The 27,938-nt window shown below is 42.7% G+C and overlaps 1 protein-coding gene and 1 long non-coding RNA gene across 2 annotated transcripts in view; one reads left to right on the forward strand and one right to left on the reverse strand.

Moving 5' to 3' along the window:
* The window catches only part of ZBTB10 (zinc finger and BTB domain containing 10), a 30,974-nt gene extending 16,053 nt beyond the window's left edge, over positions 1–14,921 (reverse strand). The window contains exons 1-2 of the mRNA XM_075743823.1: positions 13,621–14,921; positions 5,521–6,418 (exon numbers count right to left, since the gene is read on the reverse strand). Of these exons, the coding sequence (XP_075599938.1) occupies positions 5,521–6,418; positions 13,621–14,565 (1,843 nt within the window). The 5' untranslated portion in view covers positions 14,566–14,921. The remainder of the gene's footprint in view (positions 1–5,520; positions 6,419–13,620) is intronic.
* A 130-nt stretch (positions 14,922–15,051) lies between these two features.
* Positions 15,052–27,938, forward strand: part of LOC142600342 (uncharacterized) — an 87,201-nt gene continuing 74,314 nt past the window's right edge. Inside the window, exon 1 of the long non-coding RNA XR_012833781.1 lies at positions 15,052–15,361. This is a non-coding gene — a long non-coding RNA (uncharacterized LOC142600342). The remainder of the gene's footprint in view (positions 15,362–27,938) is intronic.

The raw sequence follows: 27,938 nt of genomic DNA on the forward strand, positions 1-27,938 counted from the left end.
ACAGAATGTACAAAGAGAATAAATGGTTGGGCAGTGAGCAAAACAATTCAGCAAGGACAGAGAACCCAAAAGAGATAAGCTGAAGGAACAGTCTTTTAGTCAAACTACATGCCATTCAAAATCTATTCCATCCCTTCCCTCAAATTTAAAAACAAACAAAAAACCCAAACCCCCACACACTAAGACTTGTAAGCCCAGAGTAACTGAACAGCAATTTATCAATTTATATTTCCATAAACTCTTTTGACTTACTGAGCTACATCTTTGAGATGCAAGCTAGCTGAAGAAATAGCACAGCTAACTTCTGTGGCTGAAGTTATGGCCTCCAAATGAATCAAGATAATATGCAGTTTCATTTATGAAGTTGCTGCCATCATCATCACTATTTCATAAATGAGGTAGCAGCAAGATCAAATAAGCACGTCAGATTGTTAATTTTTCAGAAATGAATGTATTGCTTGTGCTTCAATTGCAGAGACAAAAAAAAAGCTTTTCAGGCAGAAAATGTCTGTAGACACCACATAAGCTTCTTTCCCAACTCATCTACCTTTCAAAAAAAAAAAAAAAAAAGAAAAAAGAAAAAACCCAAACCAAAAGCAACATAACAGTAATACACAGAACATTGCCTGAAGTTGCAAGGTCAGTGGTTGACCATACCATTAGAATGCGAGAATCTACTTGTTTTTGGGATCATCCCCAGGAGAAGTAAATTTAATGAATGGGGAAGAGGTTGATCCTCGGATGTGGTACTCTTTAAATGACTTCTAAAACCTATGGGGCCTTCAATACCAGGTTACATAGGGAATGGAGCAAATAAAGAGGCTCAATGTTCATTAAACAATTTAAACATTTCAATCAGGGTATCAGCTGGAGATCTGAGGAAGATCTGAGAGTCATAGTACCACAAAAGAATAGTAGAAAAAGCTTAAGTTTTCTTATACTATTTTTTTCTATTTGTAACTCAGACAGTCAAGTGCAGTTTATCTCTACAAGAAATATATACATGTCCAGATAGGTCCATCAATCTTAATTTCTTCAAATACAAAGTTAGCTTTCTTTATTCCAAAGTCCTGATCAAGTTGTATTATGCTGCTCCCTCACGTCATGAAGAAAACTATGACCAGCACTACATTTTTTTGTAAGCAAGTTTAGCTGCTGCTTGTATCCTTTTGAAAAGTAGTTGCTTCAACAGCAAGCTGAATCAAATTCCTTAAGAACTCCCTACAAAATCATTCAGGAACCCTCTTTTTTTTTTTTCCTCCACAAAAGGGCTGTTTTCATCTTGCCCTTGTTATCCTTTCCCTCACTCCCACCTCTAACACAATACATGACACAGCTTTATCTAGCACAAAAACAATGGTAACAAATATTCTGGTGGTAGCTTCATACAGCTATTGGGATATTACATAGAAGTCTCCTTAAGAATCAGCACAGTCAGCTCTGGAAAGCATAAGCAATACTTCACTGTTGTGTTCTGAAGCCTGAGGATAGGACACTTGTACTAAAAAAAACCCCAAGCCCAAATGAAAAAAAGTAGTAATAAAAAATTACAAAGAATTATAAACAGATATTAAGAATATGATGAATTAGAATCACTGAGCTTTTATGAACTGGAAACTGACTAAGAAATGCTGCCTGATTGCACTGTTATTTTCACCATGGTAAATAGTTAATGGTAGGATGCACCACAGCTGTAAACAGTAAAGACATTTTTTAGCAGATCATCTACTAGAAGGGAAAATAGTATGATAGTCAGTAACATTCAGTGTGAAGAAACACAGCTATTTTAATTAATATAGGTAAGACTGGAGAAGGCTTGAGAGCCTCAGTAACAGTAGGTAAATGAAGTAAGACGGTACATGCAATTTAAAATCCATCTCAACTTCATGGAGTTTTTTTGAAGCTCAAAGTGCTACTTTTATAGGGAAGATGTTAAATATAAACTCACTGGCAATGCAGGGTGAGAGGAAGGAAGAAGCTGACATAGCCTTACGGATACCTGTAGGAAAACCCACATTTGGCAAGGAGCAGTTTGACATGTCTGCTTTACTGGGACAAGTGGGGTAGCAGATAGTTCAGAAAGCTTTTATTGTTGATTATCTAACACTCACCTAACAGTACCCAACTGGAAAGTCCATTTACTATAGAATTCAAGGTAGCAGGTAAATTTTTGTAGTAAGGAGTATTTTTAAACAGGCTTCCTATCTATGGTATTTTTCTCCCCTCACAAAAACACCAGACAGCCCAAAACCATAGTCAAGGACACAGCAACTCACTTTGCATGTAACTGGACACCTCATAGCCACAGGTGGTAGTGGTAGTTATTCCCATCAGCACATGACAAAGCATAATAGTAGAAGCTCATTCTTTCGCTTTTAGCAACCAAAGGGACAACACACTCCTTAGCTTTCATCATAAGAATTCACTATGTTTTCTTTTTTTCCTCATAGCATTGTCTTATATCTATTCCAGAAGGATTTTCTTATGCATTTTTAACTCTCAGTGCCTATTATTTTTGGTAGTTTTTCATCTTCACAAGAAATTTAATCCACAACTAAAAAGTTACCGTATAACCTGCAGGTTACTCTACAATTCATTCTTGTCATTCTTCCAATTCTCCCCTCCTCCCTCTTGCACCTTTTCTTGGGTGTAGAGGAAACAATTGAAAGAAGAGCGTTTAAGAGTTGAATCTACCTGCAGAGCGAAGAAAACCTAGCCAGCAATAGAGAAATGACACCAAATGCTAAAGCACAGGCTATGGGTGAAAGTAAACTATACCAAGCCCTAATTCCATTACCTCTTCTTGTTTCAACCAACATGCATGCATAAGAACATCATAAAAGTAAAAGGTCTCAAAAATATAATATATGGCTTCCAAAATAGTTCAAACACTGACAGAAAATGTAATTATTTACTGGGGACCATGTATGTGCTCTGAAAGTACCAGAGAGATCATTAGTTGACACTATTTTATAATTTAATAAAATAATCCTCCCCTGCAATCACAGATCTTGCAATGGTTTTGGAGAGACACCACAGTACAAATTCAGTGTGCCTCTAATACAGCTCTTTTCATCAAGATGTTGCATGGATGTATTTTGTAATTTAATTCTTTAGCACAATGAGTTACTGGAAACCTTGGTGCTTCTGTCAAAAAAAAAAAAACAACCCCAAAAACCCCAAACCAAAAAAACTTGAAGAACTAAACTTGTTTAATCATTACTGCACTGCTCATATCCTCCATTATTTCTTCAAGAAAGCTCCACAGCACATATTCAAATTCTACAGAACACAAACAAGTATTTATTTCTGTTGCTGGAGACACTATTTAGTAGACACATTCTCTGTGGTATTTCCAACACTAAAGGAGGTTGAATATCTACCCTATATATATCAAATAGAAATCACATGCTAAATCGTGTCAGAAATTTGATTTTTGTGCAATTAATATACAGGTCTTCAGCTCCTGCTCCAGAACCTCTGCTGCTCTTTTTCATGCCACTGGAACTAAGTATGTATTAGCAAGTAGTGTAGCCCAGCACAGGCAGATTTGTTGTATGGGTGCTGAGGACTCAACATTCCCACTATACACATCTAAAGGTGTAATCTTAAGGCTAGATTTAACCTGCTGCTGTGGCCCCAAGGCCTGTTAGCAGTTGGCACGCAATAGGCACGTTTCTGAAACACAGTTTCTATTTTCATTTCAGCCAGAAGAAACCCTGTGCAGTCTAAAAGCTTAGACAGTAAAAGATGATCAGGAAATTCACTTTACAAGTGCACACTCTCAGGCTGAACCGCAAAGCTAAAGTAAGCCTACCCACCGAGTTCAGAGACAAAGACTACAGATAAGCAAATCCCTTGAAGCATTTACAGAATGATTGTTAGCTCCTCAGCACAGCTACTTCTCCAGAGCTGCTGCTGTTGTGCCACACTACTTGCTAACTATATGTATCTTGTCCTGGCTACCCCTGCTCACGTGCCAGATGTACACCTCTGTAGCTCCAGCCTGCACCGCTCTATGCTGTCACGCACCAGTGTGGTGCTCACACACGCTTCCCGGCACAGTGCCACACCGTGCCAGCCTCCGTCCTCTACTGGGCTGCAACTCACCCGCTGCCTGCGCCCACCTCAGCAGCTGCCAGCCACCTGGACAGGCACCCACACACCGTGGGCAGAGGTGCTGCAGGGCCTGGGAGAAGTAGCCTGTCCCTGCCACTACTGAAAGGATTGCTTTCAGCCTTGTTTTTAAACAAGTCTGGGGGTACAGGAACAAACTAAGGCCATCTTTCCTTCCACCAAAATAAATACAGGTTCCTAGACTCTCCCAGAACTCGGGTTACTGTCAAATCTGTTTTGTCACTGGAATACAAAAATATCCAGAAATATTCTACACCCACAGGTGTGAGTGCCCATTTCTTTTTTATTACTATTTTTATTTATTGCCCTCTTAATTCTACCCCTTGAACCTCAGAAGCAGAGGATATCCACAGTCCTTTGATGTTTGAAGGGGGCATACATTTTAAAATGTTTTAGAAACAGACACATCTAAAGAACTTGGTTCCAGCTATGTCTCAAATCCACCTTTAACTTAACCCAATTCAGGAGTCAAAGCTGCCAATTCATCTAAAAATGATACAGGTAAATGGCAGTACTTCAAATATATACTTCCAACTATTCATTTTGTATAATGAGAATAACATAAAAAATAAAAACCTGAACTTAACTACATTGCCCCAAATCCCAGTTACACTGCAAACAGCCTGCTTATAATTCTTTGTGTGACCGTATTCCTTTAGCAAACAGATACTTAGTTTTATTCTAGCACTTATATTAACCATAGATCCTTAAAAGAAAAAAAAAATCCTATGAATTGAGGCACTCAGGATGTTTTTTAAAGAACAGTTCAACAAAAAGATATTCCCTCTACAATATGTCATTGTATCATCTCTTTCCAATCTGTTTCACAATTCTGCTTTAAGAGTTTATAGCATACTAGCCAGGATTACTCCATTTTGTAGCTTCCCAGATACCACTATAAGAAACAGCAGCAGAAAGTTGGACTTCTGTTTCTGTGACATCAGGTGAGGGAGATCTCACCTGGGAAAATCTTTTGCTAGCATAGGGAAGGAAATGATAAAGGCCCTTTCTCTCTGTACAACCACCTAACACCATTAACCACCAGTTATCACTCCTTGATTTTGTGCCTAATAGTAGCTACCGATTAAATGTAAATGTAAGAATTTTAGTTTCTACCAGCTGGTAAGGATCCCCAACGCAAGTGTCAAACGCAAACGACATGTTACATACTGCGTGACACGGCACTGTCATTCCTTTCCCTAGCTGAAGATACACTGCTGTGCCCCAAGGTGGAGAATCAGATTACCAATATAGTAATCTGATTGGCGTACTGCCTTTATGAAAAGAACCTACCCAATATACCTTTATAAGAGTTACACTGTCATGTACTTTATTCAATAATTTAGTTTTCAAATGACATAACTGACATTAAGCAATATTTACCTGCTTCTTCTTTAATAAATGACAAATCTTCTTCTGGATACGGGACTGACGGTTGCAACACTGAGCAATCTTCCGAGTTCTCTTCAGTATTAGGTGGTATATTATAAATAAATCTCTTTGCAGTTTGGTTTTTCCTTCTTGCTTTTCCAGGCTCTTGAACTGATTGTCCCTGCGCACCCATGTCATTCCATACAAAAACTTTTCCCTCACCTTGAGATTCATTTTCAGCCATTTCAGGTGAGCTGTCCTGGACCCAACTGCAGTCATTCATTTGATAGCTTTCCATTTGGCCCTCATCAATAGAGTAACCATCGTTCTCAGTTTTTATGCTACTTGCCAAGTTGGTGAGGTTTCGTGTTGCCCAGAAGCTGGCAACTTTCTGATCCCTTGGAGACAAACCATCCCTACTAACAGATCTTCTGTTGTAATCCACGACAACGGTCTCTGGAGCTTCTGATTTTATACTTATGTTTAAGGCATCTTTAATGAAGTTGCGGCAGGACTGGACAACCTCCGTCATCTGAAGGTAGCTGGCCACTGACATCACTTCAATGGCATTTTGGCTCGTAAGCACGAGGTTACCAGAATATAAGAAGTCCAAGATGACAGAAAAACCTTGAACAGCAACAACGTCTAAATAGGTAACAGTGGTTTGGTTACGGCTTTCTTTGTTTGTAAAGCAATACAGAGTCTTAAAGAAGCGGCTGCCTGCAACCAAGATGTTCTTGTGAGCTCTGAAGACCCTCCCACTCACCACAATATTAACATCACAAAGAATGCCTTTCTTCCTCTGCTCATTGAGCTCTTGCAGGAGCTGATAGCAGTAAGAGTTCTCATTTGGCCTGCTGTTAAAATCACAGTATCCTTCATTATTCAGTTCTGATGGTAACTCTGACTCCTGCAATTAAAAAAAAAACACACAACCATAATTAGCTCTTAATGAACGCTCTCCTTAGTCATCCAACACTATAATAAGGATACAAAAATAAACTTAATATAATGTTATTCAAAGAATCTTTTTTTTTTTGTTTGATGTTATTGGTCATAAGGCTGGCTGGAATATATAATTTAAAAAAATATTATTGAAAACTAAGAATCCCCATCTCAGTCTGCACCCTCCGCCCCCAAATCTGGAACAAAACCAGAATGAGCAGAATTGCCTTGAGGACAAAGGAAGTGAAATTTTGGCCAAAAGTAAGGAAAGATTTAGCTGAGTGTGAAGTACATGTTTTTCTTAACCTACATGCATTAGAGATTCAGGAGTCTCTCATTCCAAAGATTTAACTAGATGGTTCTCACATATCCAACACCCTGTTCTTCCCTAGAAATCTCCACTTAAATGGGTAAGTAGAACCCTGATAACTGATTCAACATTTTTATGCTGAGATATGAATACATGAAAATTAGGTCTGTATCTCCCAATATGTCTGTCTTGTATGTTTTAAAGAAGTAATATTACTCAAGTAGTTATAATAGCAGGTATATTTCTTATACAGTTCTACAAATCAGGCATTTATTCTTTATTTTCTAATGGTGGCAGGCTTTGGATTAAGTAGCTGTATTACATGACAAGCAGACAGAATATTGCAGGTGACTAAACAAAACTGAAACTTCCATTACATTATTTAATCAAGACTTTCTTGAATCAAGTTTCACTGCAACTTTCCAGCAGCAACACCTTTAACTGGTACATACTTACTATACAGACAGTATGCACTTATCTCTCTCTAGAACCTTTTTTAAGATGTGACCTCAAATGTGGCTTGAAAATTTTGCTACAAGTAGTATCAGGCAATCCAACACCAAGAAATTAGTTGTCATTAAAGATTAGTACAGACAGCGAGAGGCTGATACAAAAAGAGAGAGCTGAACTAGATTTTAAAGCATTTAGGAAAATTTATAACTGATGTTTAGACAATGATGATTCAGAGCTGATACAAAGCAGCAGCGAGAAGAAAGCAGAAAACAACAGACTGGCATATTTGAGACCATACTTATATTGATTGACATGTGCTGCCATCAAGAGCAGCAATGATGACAGAGTCTGTTTTATACTGACTGTCTAAGACTCTCTTCTTCCCTAGCAAATAAGGGCAGTTCAAAACCAGCTGGCTTCAATATGGTTTAGGATGAGAGAAGATCAGATTTTGCAGACGATGTCATCATCTCCTCCTCTCATTTTCTAAAACAACTCACAGATTTGGGGGCTAGAGGTATCTTTAAAGCTTGACTGCCTCAACATTACAGGTCAAAATCAGCATTAACAAGGTAATGTTAATGCTGTCTTGAGCCCATAATCTATACTGGGCTAAATATATGTTGCAGAAAAGTAGTAGCCTTAATTTGGGACTATGGGGGAAACCAGCTATATAAAAAAAAAGTTACTTTACACCACACAGGAATTAGTGCATTAAATCAGTACTCACCTCAAGTTATAATCCCAGTGTGGATCACTGGGATGACAACTGAGGCTGTAACTAGATCCTCTAAAATGGTATTTACATCTACAAGCAGCAAATAAATCTCTACCCTTCTCAGGAAAACGTTTCAGCGAAAAAAAAAAAAAAAGAGATAGAAATAAAAGCAGTTAGGCTCTTATGTGAAAGTAAGCAACAGATTTTTGTCCAACCCTGGCTTAATTTTTTCTGCATGCTCTCTGACATACCCAAGTACTGCCTCAGATCAGAGCTCTGAAACACAAAGTATGTCCAAAATGGGTGACAACTAAGTCTATCATTCTTTAAGTTCTCAGTGGATTTCGGATCTGGATTAGCTTTCCGTCACTCCAGCAATGGAGCACTGTGCAGTTTCAAAACACCAATTACATTGACTTTGGATCAGATTAAGATGAAAATTATCGTACCCTAAAGTGTTGTCATGCCAGTCAAAGTCAATCATCAGTGACTTGCATCTCACACAGTGTTAGGTAGCTCCTATGACAGCAGACAATTTCACTCTCCGAAAACACGTTAAACACCACGTAAGATTTAAAAATAATCTGCATCGGTTCTTTTCTTTTTACAAATGTCTGATTAAAGAATGGCGATAGAGTACATTTTAACTGAGCACGTGTACGGATCCAATCAAGCCAATAAAAAAGAAATCAAGATTTACAATTTTTTTTTTCTTCCTAAGAAAATGACAAGCCAGCATGGTAAAAAGGAGCTGCAGATCACAAATGTGCTACACAAACGTAAGACTGAAGTCTTCATTATGAAAAGACGAGAAGGCTGAGTGAAAAGAGACATCATGCAATTAATGTCCAAGCTACAGGGGTGTGTTTTGGTGGAAAGAGATCAATATTACAGCCTTATAGAAACGGGGAAATAAATATTTTTAAAACTAACTGTAATATTGGAAACAACTGTTTAACTGCTGCTGTGGAAGTAGCTAACCTTAATGCCACACCTCAAATGAAATGAAAGCCCTGACATCTGAACAGTTGTAAAGGCTATGTAAACCAAGTATGACAAGTCAAATTAACATTTAATATGAAAAAAAATTCCTATCCTTTGGAGAGTTCTATCTGTACAAAGGGGAGATGTTTAAAGTAGAATACCATTCAATAGGAGGTAAGATGCAGATAATAATTAACTACAGAAAATAAGAAAGTATATTTTCAAGCTTCTGGTACTTATGTTGTGCTCATGGCACACCATCGTAACATGTTTTCATGAGATAAAAAGACATGACCATGTTTTCATAGAGATGCTCAAAATTACTACTATGATAAATTTTCACCACACTTGTACAGACCTGTATTTCTGATGAAAACCACAAACTAATGATATTTGCTTAGATGTCAATTATATTTTCAGAATACACACCAAATATTCCCATCACCTAAGTTACCTCAACATCAAACCACTTTATTCTCGATTTCTTATCAGCTTTAATAAAAGGATAAAGATCAGACTATTTCAGTTTTATTTGTGGAATCTACGGCATTGTAAGTCTGAAAAGCTTCTCTCTGTAGGTGAGATTAAGAAGTGACCTAACAGAACAGAGACTGCTCAAGGAAACTAATGTTGTGCTCAGTTTTGATTAGACTCATCTGAATACACCCAAAGATAAATGACTATTTCATAGGTATAACTCACTAATTAAACTTGCCTAAAAGCTAATAGGAGCAGAAACAGATGATCACAAACTGCTACTAGAACCTTGCTTTTCTTTCTCCTCCTGTGCCATCAGCATCCTCTGTCTCCTGGGAGCAAGAAGAGTGACGGGGGGGGTAAGAAGAAAAGAAAAAAAGAAATAAAACCAAAAAATCAATCTAACCATAGATTCCTTCTCAGCTGTATGCATATGAAAAGTAGTTATGCCACATTTTTGTAATCCCTTCCCCATTACCACACCTTACTCTACAAGAGTTTCCCTATGTTTCTTATCCTGAAAAAATGGAGCCTCTAACAAAAGTGAGCTATCAGGAACTTCTTAAGCACATGCAGCTACTGAGGTAAATTATCTCAAGAGACGGTCCTATCAGTTGCACATACGATGCTCTGCTGCAGTTTTACATGCCATAGCATCGTTCACAGAAAACTCAGCAATTTAGAACTGTTTCATTAAGTGCCTAACATCCAATTGAGTGGTTCGAGGTCCGGTAAAGACACTATATAAAAAAAAATAGTAAATGATAGTCCTTACTCTGAAGGCCTGACTTCCTCCTCAACTTTTTTGCTCTGCTAAGAGTAATTCAAGAAGTTAAGTCAGACCACTATAATGTAAGTCTTACATCTGAAGAACGACTTCCATTCATCACTGCTCACACAAAGCAAACAATTACAGTTCACATGGAAAAAATAACACATCAAAGGCCTTCCTCCTTTTGGAGAGCTTCTGCTTTAAACCAACATGCCTTTTAGGCTGGAGAAAGCTTTTCTGGCAGTATTTCCAAAGATCAGCTTCAAATTATGTCCAGAGAGAAAATGTTTTAAGAAGCAGCTTTGAGGGGAGGAACCCCCAGCAGCCAATAAATCTGCATCTCATGGATCTAAATTCATCACAGAATTAAATTCTTTTACATTGCTTTCCCAGTGTCTATTTCTTAAGATTTTTGCAACACAATAGTCTATTTATTAAAAAAAAAAACAAATGTAGTTTCAAGCTGATTATATCTTTCCTTAAGCTTTAATATGGAGACATTATTTTAAAAGCTAAAATAGAAAATAAAAAAAAAAGGAGTCAAGATTTTTGTCTTAGAAAGAAGCACCAACTGACAGCTCAATACCCTTGAATTACAGCAGCTGCAACCACTTGTGATGTATTTTGGCATTCCAAATTAAATGTATCCCAAAAATAAACTGAAATCACCACTCATTTCTTCACGAGTGTAATATCCAACAGACCTATAGAAATTTCTACTACTTTACTGTCTTAACACCTACAATTTCCTTTTCGCACTTGAACAGCGGCACTATGCCATATGTTTATTAGCAGCTGCTAAACATGCCCTGCAGTTGAAGCTTGTCAAGTCAAGAATACATGTGTGTTGTCTCTATGACAAAGGCTGAAAGATCTCTCCCAAGTTTCATTAAATCTAAACGTCTTTGCTGCCTCATTATGTATGTTGGAAATATGGTCAGAGTACAAATTACCTACTTTTGTTCCAAGTATCTGCTATCATGGCATTAAGGAAAAAATGGGGCTATTGTTTTGGTATTAATTTAAACATATGTATCAAGAGACATTCAAGTGCTATTAAAAGTGTGAAAGGATATGCAAATTAAACATAGAAGCAGAAAGAAAACAGATTCTTAATCAGATTTTCAATAAAGCAAGTGTAACCCAAAAGTGCACCACAACGAAAACTACATTGACTCTTGAAAAACTGCAATTCCTTTCCTTGTGAGAAGTTTTTAATTGAAATGTAATTGCACAGGGACACATCCAGCACTGTTTTCCCCTTAAAAACACCAATCTCTGTATGGCTACCTTATAGAAGCTTACTTTGTCCAAATCTTATCTTTAATATAGTATAAAAGAACCACAGATGCATCTCATCTATCCTACTGTTTCATTTATTAGTATAGTTACTACAATTTTTTTTTTCTTAAACTATCTGTGGTATAAAAGCAGAGGCTCAATTTTATAAAGATTCCCATAACAATGAAAGGTTAAACTTCAAATAAAACAGACATTATCTTTTAGGCTACTGTGCCATGAAAGCCAATATTCTGTCCCCCCCTTTCACCCTCCCAGTATTTAATAGTCTTCCATCAGACTGGGTATAGGAAGACAGAAAGAAAAAACTAGAAAGTTTAGTAGGAAAAGCTTCTTGGCATACGTTTTATTTATACATAGCTTAATGGGAGTGAGAGAAAATTCCAAGTGTGGCATGAATTAGCAACCTCTGTTGACACAGCAGGCTACACAGTGACAAGACATACCTTTAAAGGGTAATCATTCACAGATCAGAAACAAAATGGTAAGGAATATACTGCAATAACATTAAGCAAAAATAACATTTTCAAAGATATAAGGAGGTAAAAGAAATTAAGAATGAAAGTTTCAAAATGAGAAAGAAGTTATTTAAGGCAAGTTAGGCTAAAATACTGCAGAGTGAATAGCAAGTCCCAGATTGGAAGCAACTGATAAGATGACCTACTGCCATGAAATGTCTGTAACAGTAGCTGCCTTAGAAATATACTTACTGAACATGTAGTAGTATTATTCACACTGCAGGTGAACATTGCATTTATGAATCCAAACATAGTATTTTGGATAACTGGTATTTAGGCAATTTCCTTGCAATCGTACAGTAGTTTCACGTAAAGCTTGCATTCATTTTCCAACTAGCTCCAAGAAAACCTACATTCACCTCACATTTTATCTGTCATCCTGATATCCTATCCAAACATCAGAATAGCAGCTCTTGTCCAAGGTACCCTGAGCTCCTCAAAGCACTCAAGCAGCAAGCTCAATTTAACGATTGCACTACAATTCAGACTCCAGAAACACAGAACCAAAGTGGGTATTTTAGCTGAAACTGAGCTCTAAGTAGTGAAAAACAGAGTGATCGGGGGTTAATTCCAGCTAACAGCTCAAGTTCACCCTAACAGTTCAAGTACTAGCCTAACCTGAAGCACATTCGCTTGTGCCCGCTAGCAAGTTTAACGCCAACTAGGCGATCCGTGAACTTTTGCAGCGCAGACATCCTTAGGAGGAAAGGCTGCAGAATGCTGGTGATTCAACACGAGTATTCTTTCGCAGCTTTTCATCCACATATGTTCTAGAGTTAGCCCTGCCTTATTCGTAAGAGCAGCCAAGAAACACGATGATTTTAAGTTCAGCGGGGAACATGAGAGTTTCACTAGTCCTAAAGCATTAGAGGAGAGCTGGCTTTCAGGAAACCACATGTTTATCTCAAACACACACCAAGCAATTGCAGACTTCTTGCTCAGTAACTTAATCTAAAGCAACACAATCGGGAAAAAGATTTAAACGAGAAAGTCTTGACTACACAGAATTATCCGATTAACGCACAGGGACCATACCATTAAGAACGGCAGAGTAATGTTAATTTCACGCTGGCAAGTACCAGTTTCACACGCAATCGTTAGCCGGACACTACCCTCCCCTTCTACGGTACCGCAGGAGGAAGTTGTAACGACTGTTTTTAAATCAGTGCTGCAACACTGGTATTCATACGCAACTTTTTCCCACATTGCCGGTTTATCTTCACGAGATAAACAGATAAACTAATGAAAACGGTACTCGCTACCTCCGAATAAGTAACGTTAGCCAGCTACAGCTATAAACTATAGTTTATGGAAACGCTCCCGGGCTGCACAAGGGCAGCGCTGACAGCGCCGTGCCTGCCCAGATCCAGCGGGACAGTCACCCCACATCGCAAAGCGGACCAGTCTCCCGCTCCGGAGACGCGGCGTGCGAGAGCAGCACAGCGTGCCCAGCCCGCGGGACAATAACAAACGCGGCAAGCCGTTTAAATAAACTTCACACACGTGGCCATAACCAAAAAAAAAAAAAAAAAGCACACCTATGCGAAAGGGGAGGCCAGCCTCTTCCTCCCCCCACACCGGCCCCCCCCCCCCCCCCCCCCCAGCCCAGCGGCCGCCGCCCCACCGCGTCCCTTACCTGCTCGGCGCTGACGGGTTCGTTGAGGCGATGCTCGGCGGAGAGGTGGTGCCGCAGGAGCAGGGCCCGCTTGTAATTGCGGGTGCCCTTGCAGAGCTCGTCGTGCCCCCCGGGCAGGGCCCCGCCGGCCATGATCAGCTCCGGAGGGGCGGCGGCGGCCGCGGCAGCAGTGCACCAGGCGCAGGACATGAGGCCGGTCTCCTGGCAGTAGTAGAGCCATGGGAACTCCTTAAGCCAGGAGCCCTGGAAGGAGATGTGCAGCTTCTGCAGCAGCGACTTGGGCCTGACTAGCGGGAAATGCTTGATGCTCTCCCCCTCCCCCGCGCCCACGCTGCTGCCCTCCGCCTCGTCCCCTCCGTCGCCCCCAGACCGCCTGCTGCTGCTGCAGCTGCCGCCCTCGGCGCCGCTGCCGTCGCCCAGGCTGCCCCCTTCGCCGTCCTCCTCGTCGTCGCTGCTGTCACTCAGGGAGCCCCCGTCCTGGACCAGCTCCTTCCCCTCCAGCAGGCCCTCCGGCTCCAGGCCCTCCGCGCCCTCCAGCTCCATCTCCTCGTCCGCCCCCCGCCCATTGAAGTGCTTCCGCGGCCAGGCCGAGGCCTCGCAGCCATTGTTAGAGGCGGAGGGGGCGGCGAGGAGCCCCCCGCCGCCCCGAAAGGCCAGTGTCCGGCGGTTTCTCTCGGCGAACACGGGGCTGGCAGTGGGAGGCGAGACCTCCTCCTGAGGCAGCAGCAGCTCCTTCTCGTCGGCGGCTGCCTCCAGCTCCTCGGCCTCCAGCCCCTCCAGCTCCACTTCCTCGTCCGCCCCGCGCCCGTTCAGCGGCTCGGGGTCCTGCCGGTCCCAGGCCTCGGCCGCGCCGCCGGCCCCGCCGCCGGCCGCCGCCGCCGTCGCGGCGGTGACCAGGCCGCCGCCCCGGAACGCCAGCGTCCGCCGGTTCATCTCCGCGAACATGGCGCGCGCGCCCCCCGCCCGCCGCCGCCTCGCGCCCCTGGCCCGCCGCTCCCCACCCGGCCGAGGGCTCTGCCGGCGGGATGGGGGAAGGAGGCGCCGGCTGCCGTGCGGGAAGGGCGGGGGTGGCGGCTGAGAGAAACGAAGTCCGGCCGCTCCCCCCCCACCCCCCCCCCGGCTCCGGCCTAGATCACCGCCGCAGGCTCCCCACAATGGATCCGGCTCGGCGGCGCTTCCGTCCCAACAGGCCCCGGATCAGGTCGAATGGCAAATGAACAACGGACTGCTCCCACAATGCACCGGGAGAGCCACCGCAGGGGAGGGGGAGCGCGAGCGGGGGGCGGGCAGGCGGGGGGCCGGCGGGGCGGGCGCGACAGCTGGGGCGCGTCACGCGCCCCTGCACCGCCCGCCCGCCCCGCCGCGCGCGCCCCGCCCGCCGCGTGTGGCCGCGGGGGGGGGGGGGGGGGGGGCGCACGCGACCCCCCGAGGGGCCGCAGCCCCCCACCCCCTCCGCACCCCCCACCCCCCCCGCGCACGCGCAGCGGGGGTGCCCCGCGGGTCCTGAGGGGTGAGCCGCGGCAGCGCGGCGGGGCCTGCCCGGGGCCGCCCGGCGGGAGGTCCGCGCGGCGGGGCCCGGCGAGCGGGTGGGCGTTGCGCCGGCGGGGCCGGGCCCGGCGGTACCGTTAGGCGCCTCGCGGCGCAGGCGCGGGCCGCCGGGCGGCGCGTGCGGCGTGCGCGCTGCCCGCACGTGCCGGCTGGGCGGGTCCCTCCGCGGGGCGAAGGCCGGAGGCGCCGTGCGGTAAGCGCGCGGGGGCCGCTGCGGCGGGGTCCTGAGGGAGCAGCGAGCTGCAGCGCCGTGCGCTCGGGGGCTGGTTGAGCGCCCGGCCGAGCACGTAGGAGGGCGGTGGGGGGTGCAGCCCCGCCGGGCAGCTGAGCGGCGCGCCGCCCGCTCGGTTCTCCTCCGCACCCTGTGGCACGGGGGGAGCAGAAGAGGAAGAGCAAAAAAGCTCGTACGTCGAGGTAAAAAACAGTTTAATAAGTGAAGAAGTGGGAGAAGAAAACAACAAGCGATGCTAAGGCGATCACTCTCCACCACCCGGGCGTAGACCGATGCCCAGCCAGTTCCTGAGGGACAGATGGTTAACTTCCCCAAACCCGCTCCGGAGCACGACGTTACGGGGCAAGGAACATCTCTCACGCTGGGTCAGGGCAACTGCCCAGTTCTCTTGCCTCCCAGACTCTTTGGCACTCCGGTCTATTCACTGGGCCGGGCAGAGTAAGAAGCAGAAAAGGCCTCGAAGCTGTGCAAACGCTGTTTGGCCATCACAGATCTAAACCACAGCTCCGTATGACCTGCTATGAAAAAAATCAACTCCATCCCAGCCAGACCCAGTACAACAGATAACAAAAGATCTGAGAGGGGGAGGGCTATGGAATCTTCCACATGAAGTACGGGGGGTGTGGCTGTCGTGTAGTGTTGTATATTCGGTAATAAAAAAAGACTCCTCTGTGTGCCTGGGAATACACATGAGTCTGAGAGCTGACTTTGACTTGAACTTTTGAGAAGAGTTTTCAAGAATGCGATAAATGCTGTAAATAATGCCGTAAACAAGAATGCTTTCCTCCTTCCAAAGAGTTCCTTGGGAAAAGAAGGCCTTTGGTAGAAAATTAATTTCCACTTCTGGAAAGATTAAGAAATTCTTTCTAAAATTCTTGGGGGTGGGGTGGGAGGAGAGTCAGTCACGGAGAAACAGGGAAACTGTAAAAGGCAGTATCGGATTTCCAGGAGAGGAGCAAAGATGGTTGAAATTTAAGCAAGAGGGCAGAGTAGTGATGGGAGATAAAAGAATTTTTAAATTTGCTGTGCCTCACTGGAGCACAGGGTGGAGATAGCGGTTTGGATCTGGGTCCATTGAAGCAAAGGGTTCCCATGATACAGCCTCCGTAAAATGCAAAAACCCACGTTTCATAAAGTTTTGGGCTTTGTGATACATCAATGTTTTTGCAGTCCTGTGGTGCTTAATCCTTGTCTGTCAGCATTCATCGGCTGACTAGTGCCTCAGCACTTACCTACATTAAACTTTCTTACCCATTTGAAAATTACATTGTTTTTAAAGAAATGTTTGGTGGCATAAATAATTTCCTACTGAATGTTTAAACTAGTGCAGAGTGCAGTGAGTGTATACAGAAAGTTTACATTAGGAAGCCCTGCTGGGATTCACATTTACAGAGCAGGCTCCTTGTGATCTCAGGGAACGTAACCTGCACCCAGGACTGGTATGTTTAAAACCTACCCAGTGGACATCCAGGAATGAGCTGGGATAAGATATGTAGGAGGAACTGTAGGATAATGAGCTATAGGGTCCCTATTTTGAAGTGCAAAGAAGTGTTATTTGATTGCAGAAGTTAATCTAGAGTGCTAATGAATTGATAGAGAATCATAAAATAATTTAGATTGGAGGAAACCTCTGGAGTTCACTCAGTTCAAAGCAGGGCCAACCTCAAAGTTACAGTCAGTTGTTCAGGGACAAGGTCTCAGGCTCTCCTGGATTCTTTGCTGAGAAGACCTTTGGTAATAGCTCCTCTCATATTGCCTAATCATGCTTACACTTTGTCACCGTGCTACAAGGGATTCCACCGCTATGCAGTGCACTCAACAAAGGGAACTTAACCAAATCAGTGTGGCTAATTTAATTGGTCTATAATGGCTCTGTCACACCAGAATTGAGGTAGCGTTGGACTATTTGATAATGCTGATTTACTGAGTGTCTTCATGGACGCAGGTCTCCCGAGGTAATCTTAATTTTTGCATCACACTTTTTTATCACTGAGTAGTTTGCAAAAATTTTCAAACCACATAATCTTCATTGCAGAAATTCTTGTTTTCAGACTGCTTTGTTGCAAATGACATTTTGTATTCATGATGGAACTAAGTATTTCAAAAAGCAACCTGAGATGCTGTAGCAAAAATGCATTTATTTCGTAGAAACATTAATTCACAGTTTCTTCATCAACTAGTTTTCAGTTCCCCTGTCAAACTCACATGCTACTAAGGTTCTTAGTCTCTTGAGAGTCAGTAGTGTTTACTGCCAAAGTTCATATATTTGGACAACAGCTAGAATCTCTTTCCTTTTCCATTCTTTGATGGGACAATATAGAAAAGAAATCTTTAGTGGTTAACCATCCTAGTCCTGCAGATAGCAAATGATCTTTTGTTCAGTCTGAAATCTAATTCTCCAGATAGAACATGCAGCTCCCTTATTTTTCTCATAGTCCTTTGGTTCTTTCTGCTTCTTTCTCTTGTGTTAGAGAAAGACCTAAAAATCTTCCACAGTTCACTGGGAAAGAATCATAAACTGATTTGGCTTCCTGCGAATGAAAAGCTAGTGCCTGGTGTGAAAGAGTGGAATTAATAATTGATGCACCATATTATATACACTGCTGTGTTGTGGCATTTTGCTTCAAATCTAGAATAACCCAAATCTAAACTATCACTAGTAGTACTTTGTGCAGGGGGGCACCCTAGGAAGGCATCAGTTGTCGCTTATTTTTGTTCTCCAGGGTTTAAAAGTCCGATATTTAAAAATAATTAAATGAGCACAATGCTGTGAACATCACATAAAATCCTGTTTGTCACTCCAACTGTATGTATATTTGGGGAGAATGGTTTATGAAACTCCTTTGTGGATGAATATCATCACTAATCAATTCCATATTTAATACTGCTTAAAGCCTGTTCCACCAAAACATGCAAACATATGTTTGTATATTCTCCTGAATTAGGATTTCAATGAAAAAGATTGCAAGCTTCTACACAGAGAATAGGGTCTTTTGCTTTTTGATGATAAAAACACTTGTGCAAGACTCCGAGGATTAAATTCTCATATTTGTGTGATGCCTGTTGTAGAGTACTCTGTTGATTAGGGACAGCATGTTATCCATAGGGGTAGTGAGCTTGTTACATCCAGCGTCTCCTTTTGTTGCAGCTGAGAAGAGTATTTAAAGTCTGATCTAACTCTTACAGAAATGAGTGAGAAATAGATAGTGCCATGAGAGACATTGCGCAATTCCAGCATATACCGATTGTAGCAGTTTCAGCAAAATACTACTGATACTAACAGTGCATTATGTCTGGAAAGATTTGTGTCACAAAATTCCTGCTGTGACCTAAGAAAACACTTTCATGATGGGGCTGACTCTTCCAAGGTAGCTTCTGAAACTGATGGGATGTTGGCTGATCCCTGGAGCACATCTTTGTGATGGATGTTCATGCAATAAAGAAGATTCAAGACTTTTTTTCAAAGAGAGTTCAAGTTCCACTAGCATGGTTTTTGTGTTATTGGAAATCTATATTTCTGGGCATATGAAAGATTCAGTTCAAGTGCTCCTGCATATTGAGGGATTTTGGAAACTGGAAGTTCACTGGCAGGAGAGGAAGCTCTTTTATCTCTCAAGCAAAAGCATTACTCTGCAGAATAGGCTGATCTGCTGTGTGTGTTGGAATCAGAGCCTTACTACTGGGGCAGGAAAGTGGAAAAATAGATCATAGCAGAAAATAAATAGCATAAGCTGTCACTTTGTAGTATGAACTGTGCACCTCCACAGAACAAGTACCAGGAAGAGAACACAATTATCAAAGCTCATGAGGAACAACTCAGGAACCTCAAAGCTATCCCTAGTCTGAGGTTATGCTTACGCTGCATGCTTAGGTGCTGCTGAAGCAGACGTACTGAAGCAGATTTTGGCGGCATGGGTTCAGCTGCCTCGGGAGCACCAAGTGCCCTGGGAAGGCTTGTGTACTGAGATTTCATAGCTGTCCAACCTGGCACAGGCACATCTGTTCATGTTGCAGTCCTTGCTTCCAGTTTACAGTTACAGAAGACTTCTGAAAGTGCAATTCCCAATAATAGAAACTCACACATATGTAAAGTGTCAGCAGAATGCTTAACTACAATCAGTAGCTGTTTCTGTAGTAAACTGAATTCACACTGAGCTTGTGCAGTTATTCCTCTTGGAATACCTTGTAAGTGGTATTTGGAAAGATAAAACACAACCTTTTTCAGGTCAATTACTTAATTTTGCACAATCACACTTTGTGACCTTAGACAGGTTAGGAAGGTATCATGAATTAAAACTTACCATCCATCGTTTGGTAACTGTTCCCTTGCATGTTCATCACCCACAGCAAATATAACATGCCTTAACCTAGCCCACGGTGGAAGAATTTTCAGTGTAATTGCATTAACGTTGTATTTGCCGCTGAATAAAATACACATGTGGACAGGTGGTGTGCATATAAGATGCTATAGCTTGTGTGTACTTGTAAAGCTATGGACAGACAGCACGTTCCACATCTAACTGGTGCCATTTGAAGATTTTGCCAGTTTGCACCTACACACTACCCCTTTGATGCTGCGGTTACTATTGCCGTAGCTCTGCTGGTAAGAGGGTTTGTTTAAGAGCTCTTTCATTTGCCTCAGGCAAAGTGAGCAGGTTGGTTTAAACCCTCTTCGTTGACTAATCCATCTGACTTGTTGGAAGCACACGAGGGAGCGCTCACTTAATTCCTCCTGCCAACAGAGCTGCGGGGGTGGAAGCTCAGCAGAGGAGTGGTAAGAAACAACTGGAAGAGTGATAATGTCACCGACCGGCACACCTGTCTGCGAGCTGAGTGCCAGCGCATGACTTAGTCCTGCACGTGCTCTGGGTATTACAGCTCCTCCAAACATGTCTATGCCTTTTCTGTTACACATTCCTGGCTTAATTGTATTTTATACTAAGTATATTTATATCGCTCTGGCAATACAAAACAATTTGAAAGCATCCAGAGGTGTTAAAGCTGCCTTATTCAGCAAAACAATGTGAAAAGGTCCAACAGGTGAATATTGATGACTAGTCCTGCAGAATTAAATCTGTAATTTTCTTACCCAGAACCTCAGCTATTCCTTTAAAGGTGCCAGATACCAGGGGAGCCTTGGATGCGGGGTGGCACTGCTGGCCCTCAGCCGAGGGACAGTCCGTTTCAGGGCTGTCTCACACTGATGTTACACTATTGGAGGGAGTTCACATCGTGCAGCGGGGTCCAGCCTTCATTCCCAGTTTGCACACTTTCTCACAGTCGCCATGTGTGTGACTGCCATTACTCTTAAACCTAGAGGGGTCCAGTTGCACACAGGCCTCTGAGAAGGGTTTTATCTGCCTGGCTGTGAACAGATGTCCCTGTCACCCAGTCTTTCCAGGTGTGTCCTTCCTGTCATAGAGCCTTCTCCTCTGGCTGCACCATCACCTTGCCAGGAAGAGCCATGGGACGTGCAGTGGCTTCCCTCCTCTCACAGATCCCACCCGCTGTCTTCAGTGAACTGTTGCTGTATGGCAGATTCATTGTAGAGTTTATCTTTTGCTGTTTTCTTCTCCAGTATTTTCCTAATCTCTTTAGCTTGTCTTTTCTTGTATTTTCAGATTGGGGCTTCTAGACATCCTTACTAACGGATTGTGCTTTACCCGCTGCTGTTATTGCTATTATGACTACAAACTATATTGCTTCTTTTGGAAGAAGGTCTCTTTATTTCAATCTTCTTAACGTTGTAGCTTCACACAGTTCTTTTTTCTTGGTTGTTGGTTTTTTTTCATTTTCTTTAGTCTATACATGGACAGCACTGCTCTTTGTTTTAGTCAGTCACCTGCAGCCTAAATGACAAATACTTTCTTTTTTTTCCTCCAGCAAAGCACTTGAGCATATGTTTACCTCTAGATAAATGTGTTTTCATGTATTTCCATGAAGAAAGGACATAGAGTTTTGCTGAAGAGGGGTTTTTTGGGGGTTGGGTTTTTGGTTGGGTTTTTTTTTCCTGAAGTAGGACTGGAAGAGCTGATCTGTAGATCAGCTACAGGAGGTGGAAATCTGCTCACTCCTTGGGGCCAAGTGCTCAGGTGATGGAGGGATTTTTTTCTGTAGTCCTGTGGCTACAGTTATGGCTAGTTTAGCCTTAGCAAATGCAAGTCATTTCCTCCTAGTTCCAGCCTTCTTTTAAAGTAATGTAGCCTGTTTCTACCTAAAATTTGTTAGTCTCTTATTCACATCTTTCTGATCCTTTTGTCTGTCTTTAGGTTATGCATCTACTCTGAATGGAGGTGAGATCAGCTGTGAAAGCCACTGGATTTCAACCTTTACCTGACCGAAAAAAATAGTACATTCTCGGTATTTCTTGTCTTTTGTTTCTTTGATGGTCCTCCATAGTAGTCCTGTATTTTTCAGTCTGCAGCTACGACAGATGCACTTTATCAGAGAGTGAACGAGCTGTGAAAGATACACTCTAATCAGGAAGGGAATGAAGCTCCTCTTCTGGGTATTTAAACAACTGCACTTTCCCTGTGACTTTGATCAGTGCCTGTTCAGTCAGGTTCCAGCCTCCTCCTCCTAACCCTCTGACAGCTGACTTCAGATAATCCAATTTACCCCTCTCTTTTTAGCCTACTTTCCATCTTTTGTTTTTGCAGATGATCTTACACATTTTTCTTATTTCTAAGTCTGCCAGTGTGCCAATGGTACTCTCTTTGTCTTAAGTTACTAAAGTTCATAGAGAGCATCTATCTCCATTAAACCTTACTCATATTAATTACTGAGCAGTTGTTACAGTTATCATGGGCTGCAGAATCTCAGCTGAGCAGAGTTGGACCATGCAGTGGTGAACAGGAGTGAAACTTGAAAATTTTGCTTATTAAAATGTCCTCCTTGTAGGACAATATTTGTGAATCCCTGTCTTGGGAGGAGATAAGGAAACAAAACAAACTGATTTATTATGGCACACTTTGCTAATCCTGCAATTCTGTACAGCAGCTGTAATTATCACTGTATTTGCTGGAAGGAATTCAAGTAATTCCTAAAAATATTTTTACAGGATATATTTAGTCACTCAGAAAATAAAATTTAACCCAAAATTCCTTAAATTGAGTGAAATCTGTCAGCAAAGATGCTAATGCCAGGTCAGTAAGGAACAGGGTTAGCACTCTCAAATGCTATTTCTGATGTAATTATAGGATGTTGCAGTTTCTGCTGTTGCCAATGCCAGACACGGTCATGCAAATCTTTTCTTTGGCAGGCAATGCACAGGCATGGCTACAGTGCAGCTGTAGCGTAACTCAGGCAGGGACCAAGAGGAAGAGGCTCAGCTTCAAAGCAGGTCCCAAGGGAAGGAGGGGCAGCCCTGGCTGCAGCCTCTCTGCATTGCTTTCAAAGAGCTTTCCCCAAGGTCACCAGCTGCACTATCTCTGGGTTGGCCCTGAGCCCGGGCAGCCAAACCCACGGGAGGGTGGGAGCGGGCTCATGGTCCTGACACTCCGTTTTGTCCTCACTAAAGTCCCCTGCCCACTTCACCAGCCATTGTCTGACCTAATGATCCCTTTTCTTTTTCCTTTTCCCAGACCAGGCTAGTGCAAGCAAGGGAAGGAGTCCACAGCAACGCTGACTGCCTTTGCACTGCCCGGGTACCACCCCTCTCCCTAACAAATATTTCCTGAAATCATCAAAGCCTTCAGCCTGCCGACGTGCTCCTCTCCACGCAGAGTGCTGCATGGGTTCCCACATCCAGCTTTGATGACCTTATGCCTATTACGTTCCCCTATCCAAATTATGATAGTAGTTGTAATACCCATGGTCATCTTGGAAACCCTGGTTAGTGTCTGGGCAAGTGTTGCCTAAACACTGGTGGCTGGTGCCTTCACATGGCATGGACCTGGAGCATGTCCCAGAAGCATCAGCACCTCTGGTGCCTCTCTGAAGCAGTGTTCTTGCTCAACATCCTTTATTTTCCTCCTCTTCTTCCTCTTTGTGGTATGGACCAGCTGTTGTCCTAATATTGCTGTGGGGAACATTGTTGTTGCCAAATGAGTGTTTCAGAAAGGCATGTCTATTTTCACTAGGGGGGAAAAAAAATTATATTGCTAAAATGTGAACTCTAATCCTTTGTAACAGCCTGGTTTAGTCAGGACAGCTTCAGGCTTACCTCCATGTAACTGCTCAGGCTTTCCTGGAAGTTTTAAGTAAACTGGAAAACATGAAACTGTTTTTCTGTGTGAGAGAATGGATGAAGGTATGGTATTACTGACATTACATCAAAGTGGCTACTTGACTTTCTGTCAGTGTATTCTGTAAGCATTCCTAGAAATTAGGCTTATATCATAATTGAGTTAATTATGTTAAAGCAGAGTAAACAAAAAAGCCCTGCAGACACATATATGCACATGGATCTTAAAAATTACAGTTGGCACCTTTGTAATATTTTGATTTAATCTAGGGAGGCTATGTTTTCAAAACCAGGTGCTAATGTTAGAGCACTTAGCGCCAGTCACCCAACTGCATTGACACACTCATTTCAGCAGTTTGGTTGAGTTTTCAAGGACACAACATGATGGTATCAGCTCTTGGGTCAGATATCTCAGCAAGACAGAAGAGGTGCTCACAGAATTTTTTTTTTAAGAATTTACGTGTCCACTGTAGTTTCCTTTGTGCGAATGCACAAACCCACAGTCCGTTCAGTCCACAGTTTGGGAACAATTCTGGGTTTCCTGCTGATACCTAAATAGGAGCTCATGAAGCCGGCAATGTTTAATCACCTGTTTGGCCAGGAGACTCCTGTTTTGGCAGATCTGCCGTGCCCTATTCTCATACTCCTTCCACAGCAGCTACACACTGTTTCTGCATTGGCAGAAGAGATTCTTGGCACCAGGGAAATCTATGCAGTATGGGAAGGTTATAGCAACGCCCTGCAACAGCAGCAGTTCTTTTAAGTATGCTTGACAGGTATTTTCTGGTTTTACACTGACTGATAGAATATTGATTAAAACTCAGGATCTCAGTCTGTGTTGTCAGAGTGCACTATCATCAGGGAACCACTAGCTAGAACAGTGGTCTCCAAACATTTTTGATAGTGCACCCCTGTCACTAAAAAAATCTTCAGCATGCACCCCTAATGTATGTTTATTTATTTATTTATAAATTATATGCATGTACTACTACACTAAAATATTATGTACTCTATAAATAAAACATGCACAAAACCAGAAATTAAAAAAGGATAAGCTAAAGATTAAATAAGCACTTAAAAATTATTTATTAATGGTGCAAAACGTATTTTCTTGACGCACCCCAATGGATTGTCCTGCACACCCCCTGTGATGCACAGACCCCACTTTTGAAAACACTGATCTAGAAGATGGGCTGAAGCTCAAGGTGAAAAAACAAGACAAAAATCAAGAAAAATATATTTACTCTTTGGCCTCAATATGGTCTGTGCAGGAGGTTAAAGACTTTCAAAATCTGGTCCAAGGCTATGGAATGAACTCCCTCAGGAGCTGAAGACTATATCACAAACATCATCATCTAAATGCAAACAAGATTTCTTTAGCCTGCCTTTATGACATAAATACATTGCAACATATATATTAGAGAAAAGCACCCAAATTATCAAAGCAAATCTTTCTACAAACCTCTCCCCTGGGGCAGAGGAAGGGAGAACAAATGATGAGTTGCTTAATGCACTACTGGAAAGCAATTAGATATTCCTGCAACGGCGTGAGAATGTGAGTAGACTAGCGTGTGACAGAAAACTGTATTTATTACTGTTTCTGCTTGATTAAATATCTGCACCGATGTGAATCAAATGTTCATTTCAGGTCAACAGGCATTATATATTCATTTTTTAATTGGATACTACTTGTTTGGGATTCTTCTATTGTTTTCTTCCTTCCACATTGGTGTCCTGACTGTGGAACTGCAATTGAATTACTATAAATCATTGACTTTAGCTGCGTCTGGCTGTAAAATACGCTCATTTCTTGAGCTCGCTTCAAGAGGCTTTCTTGGGTCATATTTCAGTAAAGCTGGATTGCTTTGTTGGCACCAATCTAAATATAGATCAATCTGTAAATTACTTGCTTCCAAAATTGGTCCAAAGAAGTATTCTGAGTCAGAAGTACAGTTAATACACAGGACAGTGAATCCCAACCTTCCTGGAGGTACATTGCTGTTTTACATGAAGGGTGAAATTTATTTCATCCTTGGTGTCTGGCTAACTCTCCTAGTCATTGCATGAGTTGGGACAAACCTGGGGTCAAGATTTTCTCCGCCCCTGTGTCCTTTGCACAAGGGAAAGTACAACAAGAGGCAGGCTGCATGCTCCCACCTCATTTATAGCAAGTCATTCACCCAGGATCTAGTCTCCAGATGGGATGGGAAGAGACTAACTTCATACTTCATTCACTGCTTTCACGATTATGACAAGACAGCAGTCTAGGTTTTAGAAGTGATTAGGGCTGGCTAGAAACTTGTGTTTTACATTGGTACTTTCTGGAAAAAAAAAAGAAAAAGGAAAAAAAAAATTATAGGCAATTTTTTATTTTGTAATGATATCTCTGTTTGGCTGATGTTCCTGGGAATTTACACCTCTCACTGTAGCACAGTGTTTTCCCTCTGATCGTCCTGGCTGGTATGTTATAGAAGATGTAGTTTGACCAGCTTGCCATACCTGTGGGAAAGAACGGGGCATTTTCACTTGAAACAAGCAGCTCTTTCAAGCTACGGAGCTTCACCACAATGCGAAATGAAAGTTTAACATTGAGATGACTAGAAGCAAAGATTTTTAGCCTTGTTTCAACATGATTCTCTACCATGATGTATCCTAATCAAAAGCTTTGGAGTTTGTGTTCTGTGCTCCCCCTGTGAAATAGTACCTTTAAACACTCAAATGCAGTTTTTGATATCTTTGAGCGTGGGAGACTAACTATTGATGAAAAATATGAACAACTTGGTTGACTAGTATAACAATAAAGAAAACTGCCGCAGAATTTATGTCTATTTATAGAATCATAGAAGGGTTTGGGTTGGAAGGAACCTTCAAAGATCATCTAGTTCCAACCCCTCTGCCAAGGGCAGGGACAACAAAGGAGGTTGTAGCCAGGTGGGTGTTGGTCTCTTCTCCCAAGCAACAAGTGATAGGATGAGAGGAAATGGCCTCAAGTTGTGCCAGGGGAGGTTTAGATTGGATGTTAGGAAAAAATTTCTTCACTGAAAGGGTTGTCAAGCACTGGAACAGGCTCCCCAGGGAAGTGGTTGAGTCACCATCCTTGGAGGTATTTAAAAGACACGCATAGATACAGTGCTTAGGGACATGGTTTAGTGGTGGACTTGGCAGTGCTAGGTTAACGGTTGGACTTGACGATCTTAAAGGTCTTTTCCAACCAAAATGATTCTATTTATAGGATCATAGGATATCCTGAGTTGGAAGGGACCCATAAGGATCATCGAGTCCAACTCCTGGCTCCACACAGGACCAGCCGAATCAGAGAATATGACTGAGAGCGTTGTCCAGACGCTTCTTGAACTCAGTCAAGCTTGGTGCTGTGACCACTTCCCTGGGGAGCCTGTTCCAGTGCCCAACCACCCTCTCAGTGAAGAACCTTTTCCTGATATCCAACCTAAACCTCCCCCATCGCAGCTTCATTCCGTTCCCTCGGGTTCTATCGCTGGTCACCAGAGGAAGGAGATCAGCACCTGCCCCCTTGCTCCCCCTCATGAGGAAGTTGTAGGTCGTGATGAGGTCTCCCCTCAGTCTCCTCTTCTCTAGACTGAACAAACCAAGGGACTTCAGCCTCTCTTCCCCTCTAGACCCTTCACCATCTTTGTTGCCTTAGATTCTATGATTCTATGATTCTATCTTTCACTAGACCAGGTTGCCCAAAGCCCCATCCAACCTGGCCTTGAACACTTCCAGGGATGGGGCATCCACAGCTTCTCTGAGCAGCTTGTTCCAGTGCCTCACCACCCTCATTGTTAAAAATGGCTTCCTTATATCCAATCTAAACCTACCCTCTTTCGGTTTAAAAATGTTGCCTCTTGTCCTATCACTTACAGGCCCTGGTAAAAAGTCTCTCTACACCTTTCTTATAAGCCTCTTTTAAGTAATATGAAAGGCCACAACAAGGTGTCCTCTGGACTCGCTTTAACAAGTTCATGTCTTGCCTATTGCTGAAGTCTGATTCTTGGTGATGACTAAGTGTTGGTTTCATGTAGGAAATATTGAAATGTCAGCTTTGTTTGGGATGATGAAACAGGATGAAAACAGATACTGACACTTCCTAATTTCCCGAGGGAAGGGGATTCTGAATTTAGCTTGATGTAAAACAAGATCTTCATTGATGAGTTTTGCATAAACCTATCACTTAACTTTTCTCAGGTATTAAATGCTGCTTCTGAAGATGCTGTGGGTATGAAGTGGGGCATTTTAGTAACATCTCCATAATATTTTGTGTAATAGCTCAGTTAAATATACTAGCAACTTGTCTCTTGCCCAGTCTTTCATAAATAATGCATGTTTTATATC

This window comes from Balearica regulorum, chromosome 2, assembly GCF_011004875.1.
Source record: "Balearica regulorum gibbericeps isolate bBalReg1 chromosome 2, bBalReg1.pri, whole genome shotgun sequence".
NCBI classification, from domain to species: domain Eukaryota; kingdom Metazoa; phylum Chordata; class Aves; order Gruiformes; family Gruidae; genus Balearica; species Balearica regulorum.